The sequence below is a fragment of the Falco peregrinus genome, chromosome 3 (genome assembly GCF_023634155.1).
Source record: "Falco peregrinus isolate bFalPer1 chromosome 3, bFalPer1.pri, whole genome shotgun sequence".
Classification (NCBI taxonomy): Eukaryota; Metazoa; Chordata; class Aves; order Falconiformes; family Falconidae; genus Falco; species Falco peregrinus.
The window spans coordinates 72,403,761-72,421,948 of NC_073723.1; the positions used below are offsets into that span (position 1 = coordinate 72,403,761).

General features: G+C 38.6%; 1 protein-coding gene across 1 annotated transcript in view; it reads left to right on the forward strand.

The window, feature by feature from the left end:
* Nucleotides 1-18,188, forward strand: part of LOC101923785 (dynein axonemal heavy chain 5-like) — a 176,294-nt gene that overhangs the window by 88,308 nt on the left and 69,798 nt on the right. The window contains exons 48-55 of the mRNA XM_055800529.1: nt 2,875-3,081; nt 4,048-4,377; nt 5,757-5,963; nt 6,051-6,293; nt 7,118-7,272; nt 9,406-10,070; nt 11,289-11,569; nt 11,906-12,121. Coding sequence (XP_055656504.1) covers nt 2,875-3,081; nt 4,048-4,377; nt 5,757-5,963; nt 6,051-6,293; nt 7,118-7,272; nt 9,406-10,070; nt 11,289-11,569; nt 11,906-12,121 — 2,304 coding nt within the window. The remainder of the gene's footprint in view (nt 1-2,874; nt 3,082-4,047; nt 4,378-5,756; nt 5,964-6,050; nt 6,294-7,117; nt 7,273-9,405; nt 10,071-11,288; nt 11,570-11,905; nt 12,122-18,188) is intronic.

The following is an 18,188-nucleotide window of genomic DNA, read 5'->3' on the forward strand; positions in this document are numbered from 1 at the left end:
TCCTGTCCCTAAAAATAATTGGAGCTGATTCCTGGGAGTTGCTTACTTCATGTCTATTCTATAGAGCAGAGGATGTTCCTTACACAAGGGAGCATAATGCCAGAGATATTTGATCTCATTTAAGGTTAGGAGTGAAAGTTAGTGGCCTTCACAACTGTTCCCCTTCTGCTTTCACCTTCTGTAGAATTTTGCTTTACTAGACTTTGTGGAAAAGAAATTTCCAGATATAAGCAGCTGGTTTCATGAAAAAGTAAAAAAAAAATTATATAGAACACTCCAGATAGTAATCTGAATTAATCTGAAGTAATCTTCAGCACTGAGTAAGACATCAGTGTATATCAAAATAAAGAACTTAGAACAGTGTTATTTAAGACCTTTACTCTCTGTACTATTAATTCATGAATTGCAAAAAATCCAGAATTTAACATGAAATTGGTATGGTAGAGCTGAAAATTCTCTGACAGTTTAACTAACAAAAATCATCCCATGAAATAATCTCTTCTTTTTCAAAGATTATTCTCATTTATGTACTGTGTAATATTACTGTTACCATGTAAAGATTCTGACATGCCGTAATGGATAATACACAAGTGCGTTTTTTGAATGGTTGTGTATTCATAGTTGCGGTGGGTTGACCTTGACAGCTGCAAGACCCCCACCCAGCTGCTGGTTCCCTACCCTTCCTCGACAGGACAAGGGTTGAAGCAGAGACAGGGAGATCACTCACCAGTTACCATCATGGGCAAAAGAGAGCTTAGGGAAAATCAATTTAATGTATTTCTAATTAAAAATGAAATAGGATGATGAAAACCAAACACAACAGTAAAAACACCCTCGCCTCACCCCTTCTTTCTTCCCAGGCTCACCTTCACTTCTTCATCCCCAACTTCTCTACTTTGTCCCCTCCAAGCAGCACAGGGGGATGGGGAATGGGGGCTATTGTCAGTCCACAACAGCTCCTCTCTGCCACTCCTTCCTCCTCGTGCTGCTCCCTGCTCTCATGCGGGGTCCCTTCCACAGGATCAGTCCTTCACGAACTGCTCCAGTGTGGGTCCTTACCATGGCTGCAGTTCTTCATGAGCTATTCCACCACGGATCCTTTCCATGGGGCATAGTCCTTCAGGCACAGACTGCGGCAGCGTGGGTCCCCCACGGTGTCACAAGTCCTGCCAGAAAATCTGCTTCTGCATTGGCTCTTCTCTACAGGCCTCAGCTCCTGCCAGGAGCCTGCTCTGATGTGGGCTTTCCATGTACTATATCTTTCTTCAGAGCACATCCACCTACTGTGGCATGAGAACTTCCAGGGGCTGCAGTGTGGCTATCTGCTTCTACATGGTCCTCCATAGGCTGCAGCAGGATAACCTGCTTTGGATCACCTGCTTCATGATGGTCTTCTCCATGGGCTGCTGGGGAATGTCTCCTGGAGCATCTCCTGCACTTCTTTCTACTCTGACTTTGGTGTCTGTAGGGCTATTTCGCTCACATTTTTTCTCGCTTCTCTCAACTGCCAGGCAGCACTTTGCCCTTTCTTACACAGGCTGAGTGGCTCTGGTGGGTCTGTTGGAGCTGACTGGTACCAGCTATGTCTGGTGTGGGGAAGCCCCATCTTTTTGCAAAGGACTGTCCCACAGCTTCTGCTGCCAGCACCTGGGCATCTGCACCCAGTACACTTGTTTTGTACAAACTGTTGGAGTCCCAAGGAGAGATCTGAGCAGTGTCCTGCACCAACCCATCAGCGGTCAAGAGTATTCACCAAATACAGGACTGTTGCATATACATTGCATGTGTAGACTGTCATTTGTGTGATGTCTGAGAAACTCCTATTTCTGAAGGGCACCTTTTCTTAAACTGATATCATTCTATCAACATTGTATGAACAAAATTAACAGTTTAACAATATTCATCAAAATATTTGTGAGGCCTTAGTTGTATCTTCTTTCTGTTGTCACACAGAGTGTGTGTCTCACTGGAGTTGTTCTTAGAGCAGTTACCAGAAATGATACAGGTTTATTTTTCTGACATACCAAAATGGGAACACTTCTAGTCAATCCTGTTATAAAGATAAGATGTAAATGATATTCAATTTTGTCATCATTGCAAAAGAAGTGAATCTTTAAAAAGAAATACTGTTGGAAATCTGGAATTTTTAACACTATTTTTATGTTACAGGACTCTTGCTAAACAAAATATTTCTCATGCTATATAGCTATATCTATATCTGCACCTTGGTGTGACTCCAGGGTTACATCTTTTTCTTTCTGATTCTATTATGAAACCTCACTAAATAAGAAAAATGGAACCTTGTTGCTTTAGGGCATCCTCAGTAGCTATGGGAATTGTATGTATCATCAAACCCCAGGATTCCTTTCTTCATTAAGAGAGGATAACTATCAGTAAATGTGATGTAGCTGTGTTTAATTTTACACTTCCATTCCTTTACACTGCTTTTGTTGTAAGATATGATGCTGTAGTGTAAATGTGAAAAAGGATTTGTTTTTTCACTTGTTCCTTGCTGCTCCTTCCTGCTATAACAGATCATCACTAACAGCTTGAATTTAGAAAAACCCTGACAATTGCTAATGCAAAGTTTATTTGCATCTTAAGTTGTCACATGTCTACTTGTAATGCTTAGGGAAGTCTGTTAAAAGCTTGTAAATTTTAACACTTAGACACAATAACAGAGTTTTTTTGAATTTCAGGTCGGAGATGGTATATTTATCTTAAATAAACTGCTTTTTGAGATTTTGAAGTTAATAGCAGAACTGTTTGTAGATGTCTGATTTTTGCAGGGTTGCCGACCATCTACACCTCCTTTTGGCTGAATTCATTTGGAGTTACTGGTGCACTTTACTAAAAATTGGGTTTATCTTGCAGGATTACACAAGCAAGTATGACCCTGATGTTCACTTGACCAAATGCCTAAACTTTTCTTCTGCAACTCAGCCAACTATGTTCCAAAGGAGCATAGAAAGTTACATAGATAAAAGAATGGGCACCACATATGGTCCTCCAGCAGGGAAGAAAATGACTGTCTTTATTGATGACATCAACATGCCTGTGATTAATGAGTGGGGTGATCAGGTAAAAAGAAAATGTTAACATTTGAGAACCGGTGGTCTTACCATTGCTGATCTGTGGGTTGCAAAAGTAGGAAAGTTTAGGAAAAAGGTATCATAACGTGGATTAGATCAAGTACATCTACTAAAAGCAATTTCCCCAATCCAGTTTTTGCCAAGAGTAGTAAGCTGTCAGTCCCAAAGGATTAGGGTCAGCATCAAGCCACTTGGTGCAATCATTGTAGCCTTTAAGCTTTTTGTCTTGGTTACATAGAGAGCTTGCAGAATTTCTAAACTATAAGTACTAAGAACCATGCTGGGAAAGGAAGCATGCAAATCCAAGAAGCAATCAGAGACTCTTTCCTTCTTCCATCCATTCTGGACTTTAAAGTACAGTTATTATTAAGTGAAATCTAACATCACTGTTGACATCCAAGACTAGCAGGATGTCTTGAGGTATTGATAAATCAGTACTTATAGAACTATACTCTGAAATCTGACTTAGATTCAAAAAAATGACTGCTGATAAAAAGTAATTTTCCTGCTCCCAGTATAACTCTGTAATCTTGTTCTCTCACTGCCTCTATAACTATACTTTGTGCTAAACTAGCTATTCTTTGTCACTATGTGCCTGTGTCAGTCTGAATATAGAGCCTGGCTTGAAACTGTGAAGTGCTGAATTTTCTTAGATTAGTATTATGGAAATCCAGTTGAATGTCTGACCTAATGTCCACAATTGCTTAGCACATGAAGCTTACATGCAGCCAATCCACTGCATCAGAGCACTTGGTATTGTGTTGCATGGCTTTCTAAATTGCTAAAGTGCCCAGCACAATATGTGAAATTAAGAAAGATAAGAGGCGTCTTTCCTTTTGTCTACTAATTTATTATACTGGAGATTTCATCTTTCGTTTTTTTAAATGAGATCCCTGAAACACTTAGTTACTCCGTTGCTTCTTTTTTTTTTTTTTTTTTTTTTGGCAATAACTAGATCACCAATGAGATTGTAAGGCAGCTGATGGAACAGAAAGGTTTCTATAATTTGGAGAAGCCGGGAGAATTCACGAATGTTGTTGACATCCTGTTTGTAGCTGCTATGATTCACCCTGGGGGAGGTCGGAATGACATCCCACAGCGCCTGAAACGCCATTTCACCATCTACAACTGCACACTGCCTTCCAGTTCCTCTATTGACAAAATATTTCGAACAATAGCTGAAGGCTATTTCTGTGAACAACGGTGTTTCCCTGCAGAAGTATGTAAACTGGCCTCAGCATTGGTATCTACAACTCAAAAGGTTTGGCAAGCAACAAAAGCAAAGGTAAAATTATATCTGTTAAGAAGACTTTGAAACATCTGTACCATGACAAAGTAACAAGACCTAGGTCTTTTGTACTATCGTGTGGTTGCACTTCATGTTGTGAAGCGATGACCTGTATGTGTAACTGCTGGCTGATGCCTCTGTTCGGCATTTGTCGCTATCAGCACCTGGTTAGCTGACTAAAACCATAATCATATGCACTGCCTTCTATAGCAAATATAAGAATTACATTATATAAATATAATATAGTAAGTATAGCTGGTAGGAATATTTAGATGTCTTCTGCTTGAGAAAATGTCAAAGGCCTAAGGAACCATAAATTAAAAATTAGAGAGGTATCTTCTGTAAAGATGTTTGGGGTTGTGAGAAACTTTAAAGATCTGAGTTAAAGGAACAAGTCAAATTTGGTGGGGGGTGGAATCAGTTCAAAACAAACAAAATCTGGTATTTGGTAATTCCTAAATATTTACTTCTTCTATTTCAAACAAATTGTAAAAACATCTAACTGCAATTCCTAACAAATTTTGCTTTGAAATAGAAAATAAAATTTATGTGTAGAATGAAATTTGAAGAGTTAAAAGTAAAATTAACAGGATAGAAATGTGTGTCAAATTTCATCTTATAATGAAAAAAAAAGTGGGGGAGAATGGTGGAAAGATAGGGGTAGTCAGGGATTTAGCAAATGGTATTTTCTACTCCAGAAAAGGTTGTTCAGAATTTCCCCAAAACCTCAACTGTAGTCATAAACTTTGCTAGCACAGAGAAATAGGGAGAGTGAAACTGTTAACCAGTCAACCGTTGCCAGTATCTTCAACAGAAACGATGCTTATTACTACAAATTAACTGCCTATAGGGAAAATGTAGATTTTGCTATGTTGTTTGTTTTTTCATATCCTCTTTTATCATTTTTCTGCTCCCTTTTCTTTGCTTTTCCTCATCTCCTTTTCCTTTTCCTCATCTACTTTTCCTTTTCCTCATGAACTTTTCCTCACATCTTCTCGGAAAGGACAAAAGAGTGGCAGAAATGATCTGGAAGAAAGGGCAGGAGCAGCATCAGAGGTTAAGCAATGCTGACATTTTCACTGTGGCCTTCAACGCTATCATTAACTAACCTGTCTTGGCTACCCTTCAGTGCATGTTCCTGGGACTTGAAAGACTCAAAGAAACTTGAACGAAATCTATGTGAAATTAAAGAGCTGGTCATTGCTGTTGTCATTTTTTGATTTTTACCATTGCCTTTTAAATGTCAAGCATGTCTTTGTGCTTTAATGCAATATTAATTTCAAAGTTTGTGAAAATTTCCATATTAATTTAATACTAGATAGAAAATATTTTTATTTAGTAGTTATTTGAATATAGCTTATGACATTATTTTGTAGATGTTACCAACTCCAGCTAAATTTCATTACGTCTTTAATTTACGAGACCTCAGTCGTATTTGGCAAGGAATACTTACAGTTACTTCTGAAGTCTGCCAGAGCATCAGTGTTTTGGTAGCCTTGTTCCAGCATGAATGCAGACGTGTTATTGCAGACAGGTTCATCAGCCAAAGTGATAAAGACTGGTTTGAAGATATGATGAAAAAGGTAGGCAAATAGTGTTCCAGTATTTGCCATAGAAAGAGACCAATGAACGGTTTCATTACTAAAGCAATGCTTAATATATTGTTGTAGATTGCTTCTGCAGAACATGGCCAAAATCTATTTGAAGATAAATCTACAGAATTGTACTTTGTGGATTTCTTGCGTGATGTCCCAGAAGCTACTGGAGATGAACCTGATGATGCAGAGTTGAAGGCTCCTAAAATTTATGAGCCTATCCCATCTTTGGATTATTTGGCTGAACGATTACAGATGTTCATGCAACAGTACAATGAAACCATCAGAGGATCGAAGATGGATTTAGTATTTTTCAAGGTATTAGTGCCTGTGGTTATGTTAATATAGAAAGCGCCTGGCCTTTTTCACCTGCTGATACATGGATTTTGTATGTTTCTGTCAAATTGTTTTGGAGATAGCTCAGAATGGCTAGCCCTGTATCCAACAAGCCTTACAAATAAACTCTATAAAGCCATGCTACTATCTCCCACAAATTATTTAATCTCTTTGTAGTTCCCCATCTTTTCTTTCTCCTGCCTTGCATAATGCAAATCGCAACTCTCATTTGTTTCTACAGTGCACATTGTGATCTTCATCTTGCATCTTGCACATCTTGCATCTCTGAAAGTTACCTCCTTCTCAAAGGTCTCTTGATGCGTGGTGCTTTCTTCAGTTCTAGACTGGGTGGTTTGGTAGATTTGTAGGGCATTTCAGATTAATTCTTGCTCTAAGATAAATACAGCAGTTGAGTAAGAAATGTCTATATTGTACTTCTATTTTTACTTTTGGCAGCCTCTTTAGAGAGCCTGTAAATACTTCAGTTGAAAGGTTGGGAAGAGTGTTTCTACTTTTCCTTGTGTCCCCTAAGGAGCATGCCCTCACCTCTGCTGAATACAAGCACTGAATATGACATTGCTTCATAGGAGCTTGATACCAGGACATTTCTCTTGATCTAGCCCTGCTGCCCACTGACGTCAGAGGGAAATCTCAGGTTGATTTTGATGAGTACAGGACTGAATCTTTAGCATAGGCTCCAGAGAAGTCATCTAGCTGTTAAGAGGCAGATGCTTGGTGATGTGCCTCTAGTTGAATATACATTATATTATTTTCCTCTTTTCATCCCCTTTTCTCTCAATACACAGGATGCAGTCATCCATTTGATTAAAATATCACGGATTATTCGTACTCCACAAGGAAATGCATTGTTGGTGGGTGTGGGTGGATCTGGAAAACAGAGTCTGACCAGACTAGCATCATATATTGCTGGATATGAGAGCTTTCAAATTACTTTAACAAGGTAACACAATGCGGTGTACATAGCCATTTACTCCTTAATTTGCCATAGAAATTATTGTCTCACAATCAACTTAAAGCCTGTCAAACATTTTATCTCTTATTGTAAACTAAATTTTTGATCAAAACCATTTGTGCAAATGCACAGTCTATAGATGACAGATCCTGGATCTGTGTTTTGCTGCTTTTATGCTATTGACAAATCTGTCTTTCCTTCAGCATTTGAGTTGCAATCTGCCCTTGTGAAATCCCACTAAAATACCATTTTCTGCTAAAGATAACAATAATCTGCTGGTGTGTTTGGCATAGTGGGCAAATGCTGATGGCCAGGACATATAATAACTTTTTCTATAGGTGATTATGTACCCAGACTGTATTATTACAACTGCTATCAATGACTTAACAGTTTGTAATGCTGGAATTTAGTAATTTGTAGAAATTTGAAGTGACTGGGAGTAACTACTGCCTTCCATCTGTTTCTCTTTCAACATAGGGTTAACAGGGGTAAGCACTGAGGGCTAGCAGTTTATATTTCACTCTGAAAATTATTCAACACATTGAGAAATCTTCATTAGAGAGATATGTCAGGTCTTTGAACAATGCTATGAGGTTTCTGATGAAAGGAAAGAAAGACATATCACAGCCTCCTCTTGTGTCCCAGAAACAAAAGGAAGGAACAGTGGGAACAGAAAAAAGGAGGGAAAGAAAAAAAGTATGAAGTCACAGAATAGACTCCTTAGACTTCCAAGATTCAAAGTGTATTAATAAGGCAAACAAATATTTCAGTCACTTAAGAAAGGTTCGTTTGCTGAAGCTAACTGGAGGTTGGCTAAAAGCAGGTAGCTGCAAATGTGTATTTACAAAGCAGATAGTCATCTTCTGTAACTTGCCACAGGAGGCTGTGGAGGAGGAGAATATCAGCAGGTTCATAAATGGATACTTAGAGAACAGGATGAACATTCCTTCTAACATTTCTAATATATTGGCTACGAATAGGGAGGGGGGAAGAAAGAAATGAGTGGTGAAGAGTGGATGCTGGCTCATGTTTTCTAAGTAAGAGTTTCCATTGCTGGTATTAAGAGTATTGAGCTAGATGGACTGCTATTCTGACTTAGAGAAAATCTTGTATTCTTATTGGAATACCACAAATCACTATATAGCTGTAGCTGACACATGCAAACTGCAGAGATAGATTGTTTTACAAGTTCTGCGATGCTTGCATTAGGGGTACTTATAGAGCAGTGGTAAGATGGAGCTGGAAGAGGACTGGGAGACTTTCTATATTGCATACTTAATATAAAAATAGAGTATTCAAACACTGGAAAATGGTCATTGTGTATTGCAAGGACTTTGAAGAGACTTTTGGAAATAAGAAACTAGTTTCCAAGAAAAGAGGTTCCTAATTGCAGCTTTAATTGACTAAGCACATAACGGACAAAATCTGCCATTTTATTAACCTTACTTTACTTGATTTTATATTCCATAATCTGAAACCTGTAGTTGAATTTGCATGGACTTCATCTGAATCTTGCTTGTGTGCATCAGCTGTAAGAGGTGTATAGAAAGAACCAGTCAGGGTCTCCAATTTGCAGCAGAGTTATCAGCCCAAGTGATAATGCTCAAGCATAATTTCTGGGGCTTAATTTCAGTTAAACCAAATAACACAATACAAACCTTAATTTTGCTTTTTCTTGTCTCTTAATGTTTTCCTTTAACCTGTTTTCAATATTTTCAGAAGATGATCCGGCTGTATTTACATAATGGTTACAAGTATCAGAACCTACTTGACCACTTAATCCAGCTGTATTAACCTGCAGTTCTAATAGAGAATTTGCATTTGCAAACTGTAGGGATGCAAAGCAGCGCATGATAATTACATTAGACATAGTATTGCTTTTACCATCTTTTTTTTCAGTACATTATTCTGTGATTTCACTCCCTTTCCCATTATTTATGCTACTGATCATTCTATTTAGGAAAATGTTTAAGAAAAAAACCCTAAAAATTGAAACCAGGAGATATGGAATTAATTTCTTGTGTAGATTTTTTCTTGCCTTAAGGAAACTGAGCCAGATGATAGATATCTCTTAAAATGGTCTGTAATTTTTGTTCCCTCTCTAATCCTTTTCTATCTCAGAACATATGCCACCAACAACCTTTTGGATGATCTGAAAATCTTGTACCGCACTGCTGGGCAAAAAGGAAAGAGCATTGTCTTTATATTCACAGACAATGAAATCAGAGATGAATCTTTTCTTGAGTACATGAACAATGTCTTGGCTTCAGGTGAAGTCTCAAATCTTTTTGCACGAGATGAAATAGGTGAAATCACACAAGACCTGATACTGGCAATGAAGAAGGAGTACCCAAGACGTACTCCCACTGCTGAAAATCTTTATAATTACTTTCTTGCTCGAGTTCGTAACAACCTTCATGTGGTTCTTTGTTTTTCTCCTGTTGGGGAAAAATTCAGAACTCGTGCGCTCAAATTTCCAGGTCTGATTTCAGGCTGTACCATGGACTGGTTCCAGTGCTGGCCTAAAGATGCTCTTGTAGCAGTTGCACAGCATTTTTTAGTTTCCTACCATATTGAGTGCACAGATGAAGTGAAACAGAGTGTTGTTAACACCATGGGAACATTTCAAGATATTGTAGCTGAAAAATGTGTTGAATACTTCGAACGATATAGGCGACGAACATTTGTGACTCCAAAATCTTACCTGTCTTTCATTGGAGGCTACAAAACTATTTACAAAGAGAAGTTTACCAATCTTGGAAGTTTGTCTGAACGCATGAGAACAGGTACTGTAAAATCTGTTTGATTTTTGTTTGTTTATTTGTTTTTAAAAAGGTGAGAAGAATCTGAGCAAAAGAAGGCAAAAGTATGGATTTAAATTGTGAGTCACTGGAAGCAGACTCATGTTTTCAGCTGTGTTGTGTATGATCACAAAATATGCAGAGGTTTTATTTAATTAACTTTATGAATGTTGCAGATTGCAGATGAGTTTTGAAAGTAGTATGAGTTAGCAGTTAAAATACCTGAAACTACTGCTTTGACATATATGCATGCCAAGGAACAACTGAGATCCTAGTTTTCATATTTAAACATGCTAGAAGAAATTCTGAGGGAAGGTAAGTAAATGTTCAGATTCAGTCCCTCTGAAGAATCTTTTAAAGAAACAGTTATATGCCAAATGTAAAATTTCCGAAATATTGCACTGCACAAGGTCATACACACTAAACATTTAAACAGTTTCTGAAACTGAATGATGTCTGGAAGTAAATGCAAACTTGACAATGTTTCTTCTTCCACTGTTACCAATTGTAGAACTGATCTATGTACATGTATGTCCATAGGTAGAAGGTGGCTGGGTGCCTGGAAGGAACATATGTGCTTTATTTTGAGGGTTAAAAAGATTTCCGTGATGCATTTACATTTAGATGTATGTATTTATATATCAAAGTTTTTATACTTAGAGCTTTTCTAGGTGATTTTCTCACTGTTTGATAAAAATGTTGGAGCATTGCATTGCTCAAGAATCTTTAGTTTCTTTTACCCCCTTCTGATCTGGATCTTCACATAATGTTGAATTTAGAAGGTCAGCCTAGTCTCCTTGTGCCTTCACTTGTATTGCTCAGGAGGCCAGGTTTCTCCTTTTTGTTTTGTACGGTGAGTACAGTCTAGTACTTCTTATGGTCTTATGGATTTCTGAAATTTCACACATAATTCTTAGCACTGCCATTCACAATACTAATGCTTAATGCTTTTCAATATATGCATTTAATGTTTAGTGGCCCTCTCATATATAGAATATAAGCAAGTGATCAAGTGACAGATTCTGAAGACTTTTACTCATTTAAAAAAAAAGAAAAGAAAAATGAAATAGCAAACTAATATTACCCCTGCTTACTTTTGGTGTTCAACCAATGGGTTCACTTATTTTAAGTTTCCAGATTGCTCCACTGAGGTTTCTCTCTTAATAATCTTCCTGTTGCTAAAATGGAATTTATTCAACACAGGTCTTGCAAAACTGATGGAAGCTGAGGTTTCAGTAAATCAGCTCTCCAAAGAGTTGGTGACAAAGGAGAAAGATTTGGCTGTAGCTTCAAAAAAAGCTGATGAAGTTTTATTGGAAGTAACTATGAAAGCCCAGGCTGCCGAAAAGGTGAAAATGCAGGTGCAGAAGGTAAAAGACAAGGCTCAGGCTATTGTGGATGACATTGCCATTGATAAAGCAGCTGCAGAAGAGAAGCTTGAAGCTGCGAGACCTGCATTGGAAGAAGCTGAGGCAGCTTTGCAGGTCAGAATCAGCATGTAGTTAACGATTGTTATTTGTATTAATATGGCTTATGCTTCTGACTTGGAAAAAAAATATATAAAAGGACTACCACTGACCTGTTAATCCTTGTAGAAAAAGTCCTGAAAACTGAGGCAGTGGAGATGTAAGATGGGCAGTACCTCCTCTACTGTCAGGTAGTAAAGCAATCACTGAGTGGTACTCTTTAAGACTTTCTGCAGTACTGCTTCTGAACGACCTGCAAAACTGCAATTGCATACAGTCCTCCCAAAAAACATCTTTCGCTACCATCAGGTGATTGCTTAAATAGATGGATTCTTTTCTTTTTTAATTTTTCAGACAATAAAACCTTCTGACATTGCAACTGTTCGCAAACTGGGTAAACCTCCTCACTTGATAATGCGAATTATGGATTGTGTGCTACTTTTATTCCAAAGGAAAATAGACTCAGTAACACCTGATCAAGAACGCCCATGTGTGAAACCATCATGGACAGAGGCTCTGAAGCTAATGAATAATTCAGGATTTCTTAGCATGTTGCTTACTTTCCAGAAGGTAAAAAGTTAATGGTGGTGCATAAGCTCTTATGACTGTCCTTAGAGATCACATGAAAGTGTACTCTACTTTCAAAGGTAGTTTGAAACAGATGAGGCTTTTATGTACCTATAGTTGTAGCTACTTTTGACTGTAGTCCTCTCCATTTTCATGGTTAATTATTTCGGTAATCTATCTCCTGAGCCACACAGTTTTGATGGCAGACACAAGTATCCTAAGCGCTAGGTAAAAATCTTGAGAAGCATGGTGTTGTCCTTATTCAGGCAGTTCCTGCTTCTCAGTAGGAATTTGCCTTGAAAGGGCTCACTGTTGATTATGCAAATAGCTCACTTTCTCTAGTGCTACTAGGCCTGTTTGCATATGAAGTGCTCTAGAACTCCATCTCCAGAATTGTTCAGTGGGGAGCTAGGTGGAAATACAGAAGAAAATTAACATCCTGACATGAAAAATAAGGAGATATTTGGGAACTTTCAGTGTTTTTTCACTAGAAAAGTAGTGAAATGCAGAATGAACTGAGAACCTTAGTATCAACTGTAAGAAAAATAAAAGCAATTTATTGTTTTTATTGTAACAATAAATATTCAATATATAGCAATTGTTGCAACAATTTTTGTCAGGTCAGAAATTTCTCCTGTTGGATTCACTGAACTGTGAGACAAGGGAAATTTCTCTGCAGGGAAGAGAAGATGTCACAGGTAGCTGGACCAGAAAAAGACCTAAGCTGGAATATGGAATAGCAGAATCACAGCCCACCTTTAAAATCCAGGAAACCAAGCAGGTTTTGCCAAAACCTGGGTTTTCTGCAACGTTGCAGAACATACTCTTTCATTTGTACACTGTTTTTTTCAATCTGCTTCAGCTGTGCATTTTGCTGATGCCTTTTCTAAGGTACTGGAATTTTTCTGTTGTGCAGATGAGGCTTGAAACCATGACTCTCACTATCCCTGGGAGCCATTTCTCCCAGTGAGCCACATTGACAAGGCACCATGTGGAAACTTCCACTGCCTCTGTTGACAGTCTCTTCCTGGGGCTGTCAATCTGGTCACTTTTCCAAGTGCTGTCTTCACTATGCAGACAGAGGAAATGAGTTTAAAGATAATGCGGACTAATTATGGACTCCTTACTCAAGCTTCTCTCTAACGAGGCTTCCAGTTTTGGCACTTCATTAATAGTGCATGTGTTGATGCCAAAACGGCACAGAGTAACTGTTCAGAGAGAGTTAAGCATTTATTTCGTGCAGTGTTGGGGACCTAGCTGATTCGCACCAGACAAACTAGCTCCAAAGTTTTCAGTGAAAAGTCAGGTATTTTATACAGTTTTTGAGAGAGGTCACACAACATTTTTACATACATACTCATTTGATTTTGACACCTAATCATTCCATTCACAATAAGTGGGATCTAGGTGGAGTAGACCTTTCAGTTTTCTTTGTTCAATGATTTCCTGACTTGATGGTCTCCTTATCTCCTTCAGGTGCCCACCTTATCTTTTCTAATTATTCAGAGTACATTCAGTGGAACCTTTTCTAATTTTTCAGAGTGCGTTCCTTTCTCAACACAAATAGAGCATCACCCAGAGCATTGTACCAAACTCATCGTGACTAATCTTTTTTTTTTTTTTTTTTAAGACCCTGTTCTGTTTCATTCCCCCCTTTTCTTAAGACTTATGAATTCTTTTGTCCTCAAGTTTCAAAGACAAAAGGCTTTGGTAGACATGTATCATTGTCCATATTATTTGCGTTCTTTTAACTATGGCATTTAGTTTATACCACAGACAGACGTTCAAGAGCGATAATAGGATCATTCCTCCCAACATGGTTAGTATGGGATGTATTAAATAGTGGAATACTTGTGTTGCTTTAGGGGAATGTCCTGCGAAGATGTCCCACCAATAATGTTCTCCTACTTGTTCTGCATTGGATAAGATAGATTTTGTATTTTCAGAGTCATGTTTTACCTGCCAAAGCATGCGTTGGGCCATTCTGGTTACTTCTTGGACCAGTTTTTCTATGTCGGGGTGCCTGAGCGTTGCTTTAAAGAGACTAATGTTCATGCCTATCTGTAATTCAGGTACGTCATGATACAGGGTATAATCAGCTTCAATTAACTGTCTAGTAGTTACAGGAACAACATAATCAAAGTCACAGCCAACAATTCTAGTAAAATTACATACACACAAATTGGTACAATTCGCTTTTTCAAGACAATTATCAATAGTAATGTTAACACAAGAAGTTCTAACACATGCACATCCATTTCCTACGTAAAACACTTGTGATTGGGCTTCAATATGTGGAAACATTTCAGAAGTACACATACCCTTTTTAATATCTAGACATAGATCTTCATTCTCTATTGCTGCGTTTTCACAGATGTATCCCAGTTGTTCTCTGGGGATACATGCCTCAATGCTAATACACTGACATTTGCCTTTGATCTGATCATAACTTGCCCAGACATTATGGTCCATGGGTCTGACAATGACTTTTTGGTGTCTTGTTCTTTTGCTGCACTAATTGTGAGCGCTTATGCTTCAATTTGTTCATGTTGTGGGTTTTAGGTGAAGTTTACTAGTTGCCACCAAGCCTGGTGATCTTTAATAGGTGGCTTAGTAGTAGGACTTTCTTCAGGCTTAATGATAAACATTTCAGAAGCACCTCTGTCTTTGCTAGCCCATAAGTACATAATTGAAACTGGCTGATCAAACAACAGTTTAAGCTCCCATTGGGCTTTGTTTCTTTTATCCTTTTTAACACTACCCCACAGGCAAGAAACTGGTCCTTCCTTTTTTTTTTTTCTTTTTTTTTTTTTTTCCCAAACATTATTGTCTATATCTTCCATATGACTAAATGTGACTGGTTTTTCATAGGTGCTATTAGCTTGACTTGTTTTGTCTCTTGTCCTATTATATTAACACCTTTAATGAATTCTGAGATTCTAAGTCTTATTCCAGTCTTGTTGTGTATATGATTTGTTGTTAGATAAATCTTAAATGGCTAGACCTGGGTTAGACTCTAGGTTCATCGAGAGCGGTGTGCCAACCCATGGAAGTGATTCCATAAATTGCGCATCAGACCATGGCCATTGTAAAATGGGAGCTTGAGATGAAGTTACACTGATCAAAAGTCCAAGAGTCAGCATTGAGAAGGCTTGAGAGCAGGTGCTCCTCCTCATTTGGAAGTCCATGGTTTCTCAGAGTTTTCTCAGGAGTTTTCTTGACTTGGGAGTAGTGAATCCAAGTGGGTTGCTCCTTTATCCGTACTGCTGTGAACTAGTCAGTAACACCTGGAAGGGTCCATCTCACTTTTTCTTGCAGAGGGTTTCCTGAAAAATTCTTAACACGTACCCAAATCACCAGGACTAAACAGATGTAGTTTTTAGTCAGGTTGCTTAGGCTGGTGTTCTAATACTACTGTAGCTTTTTTATTTAATTGTTTCCCTACAGTTACAACATAATTACACACATACTGGTTACCTATTTAATCTAGAGCTTTGCTATTTATAATTTCTATCACATAGGGTCGTCTATACAAGATTTCAAATGGTCTCAGCTTCTCTTTTGATCATGGTTTGACCCTCAGTCTGATTAGAGCAATAGGTAAAACTTGATACCAATATAGATTTATTTCTTGGCATATTTTGGCAATTTGTTGTTTAATAAGATGGTTCATTTTTCCCTACTTGCCCACTTGCTTGGGGTCTGTAGGGTGTATGCTGTTGCCAATTGATTTTTAATGTTTTACTTATTGCTTGTACGACTTGTACACAAAAGTGTGAGCCCCTGTCTGAAGAGATTACTGCTGGAACCCCAAATCTTGGTACTATTTCTTATAATAGTATTTAGATTACTTCATTAGCTTTATTGGTTCGGCAAGGGAGTGCTTCAGGCCATCCAGAAAATGTATCAGTTATAACCAAGAGATAACAGTAGCCCCCTTTTCTTCGGAGTTCAGAGAAATCAATTTGCCAGTTTCACCTGGGAATTGTCCCTTGTTTATTGACCCTTGATGTATTTTGGTTCCAGTATTTGGGTTATTTTTTAGACAGAGTTCTCATCGAGATGTGACCTGTTTAATTGTGGTAAATAGGTTTGGTCCTGCCACTCTGACTCTTAAATGCTGATAAAGTGGGTCTAAGCCCCAGTGAGTCTTATCGTGTTCTGCTTTTACAAATTGCCTTACTAGTTTTTTTGGCAATACTAATTGTCCCATTTTCAGTTGACCCCAACCAGCGTCCAATAGCTTACCTTCATTTTCATCTATCCACTTATAGACTGTTTCTTGATATTCTGGCTGGAAATTTGTGTCTAGTTTTTCTTGTACTAGAGCTGCTGTTGATAATTCTCTGCTTCTTGCAGCAGCTAATTTAGCTTCTGCATCAGCTTTCCTGTTACCTATTTCTGGAAGGGTGTTACCTTTCAGGTGTCCCTTTACAATGCATTATAGCCACTTGTGTCGGGAGTTGGATGGCTTCTAACAATTGTAGGTTTTCCTTTGCATGTTTTATAGCTTTTCCTTGGGCAGTCAGTAGTCCTCGTTCTTTCCAGATTGCTCCATGGGCATAGACAATAGCAAAGGCATACTTGGAATCCGTCCATATATTTATTCATCTTCCCTTTGCCAGTTCAAGAGCTCAGGTGAGGTGTTGCCTTCTGCTCCATTTGTCAGCAACAGCAACCCCCTCCTCCTCACCATCAGAAGGATTCAGGGCAGGAGATGCTCTTCCTGCTCTGCAGGTTACACAAGCCTGCCTCTGCAACAGCACTTCTGCTTTATCTCTTACCCTGAATGCAGATCTGCTCCTTGCTGCTTTAAGTCTGTGTTCTTACATATCACGCCTTTGCAGGCAAACAGCAAACACCCTGCCATGCGTCCAGCAGGACTCAGCCGCACCTTCGGGCGGGTACAGGGGGTTGTACAAACTCACCCCAATACTCTAACACTTTCACAGGGTCTTTGACTCTCCAACCCCACTTCAGGTCTTACATTAGTGCAAGTTTTTATCTTATAACGTGCTTCATTCTGGTTGCTCTACAGAAGGAACCACAACCTGAGCTTTTTTTTTTTTTTTTACACAAAAATTTCAACAAGAGCATCTCTGTAGTTTAGGTCTCAGTTTTTCCCCATCCTTTTCCAGAGCCATAATCAAAGGATCGGATGGTGTTAATCCTGCACTCCTTCTGCCACACAAACATATCTGCACACATTACTTCATCCCACTTTTGTTCTCTACGAAGAAACAGCATAAGCTGTAAAATTGTGTTGTAATTAAGACTTCCTTCGGGTGGCCATCTTTCACCATCACCTAATGTATACAGAGGCCACCAATTCTTACAATATTTTTAAAATGTCTTTTTGTTCAAATTTCCACTGGGAATTCCACCAAATTCTTTCCAATGCTTCAAAATACATCCCAGGGGTGTTTTGGTACTTATTTCTTAGCTCGGTCCGCCCCCCATCTTCCTAATAAGTCTGGTATTTGTCTACAATGTGTTAGTTATTACTGGAGGCACCATACTTAATCTCAGAACACGCACCACAGTTCAAGACCTCTATTTAGCCTTATTTCTTGATCTTATTTTTTTTTTTTGTGAGGAGATAATATATCTTAGCCACTTGCCACCCTTTGCTCGAGTATACAGACAGCACCTATGACACTAAGTGCAGAGGCTAGTTTGTGCTTTTCCCAAATGATGTTAGTTTTAATGTTTTGTCCACAGTCTCCCGCTCTAATTTCTAATTATGCATTCCAGCACTTCATAAATTGATTTTTCAATCGCTTCGTCTATCTCTGGCCGGCCTCTCGTGCGGAACATGACACGCAGATCAGATCGAGGCTCCCCACTCGCTTCACAGTGACACTGCGTCTCTCACACACACCGCACTGCGGGCAGCCCTTGGTCACACAGACAGTGTGTTACACGGTACTGTGCGCTTACGTACAGCTCCAGTAACACTGACAGTTCGCATTATCACACAAAAGTACGCATTTCAATGAACAATTGCCAAAACCCAAATTATTTGGTTTTTGGTCCTAAGCAGCATGTTAAGTTTTTAGCTATTCACCTA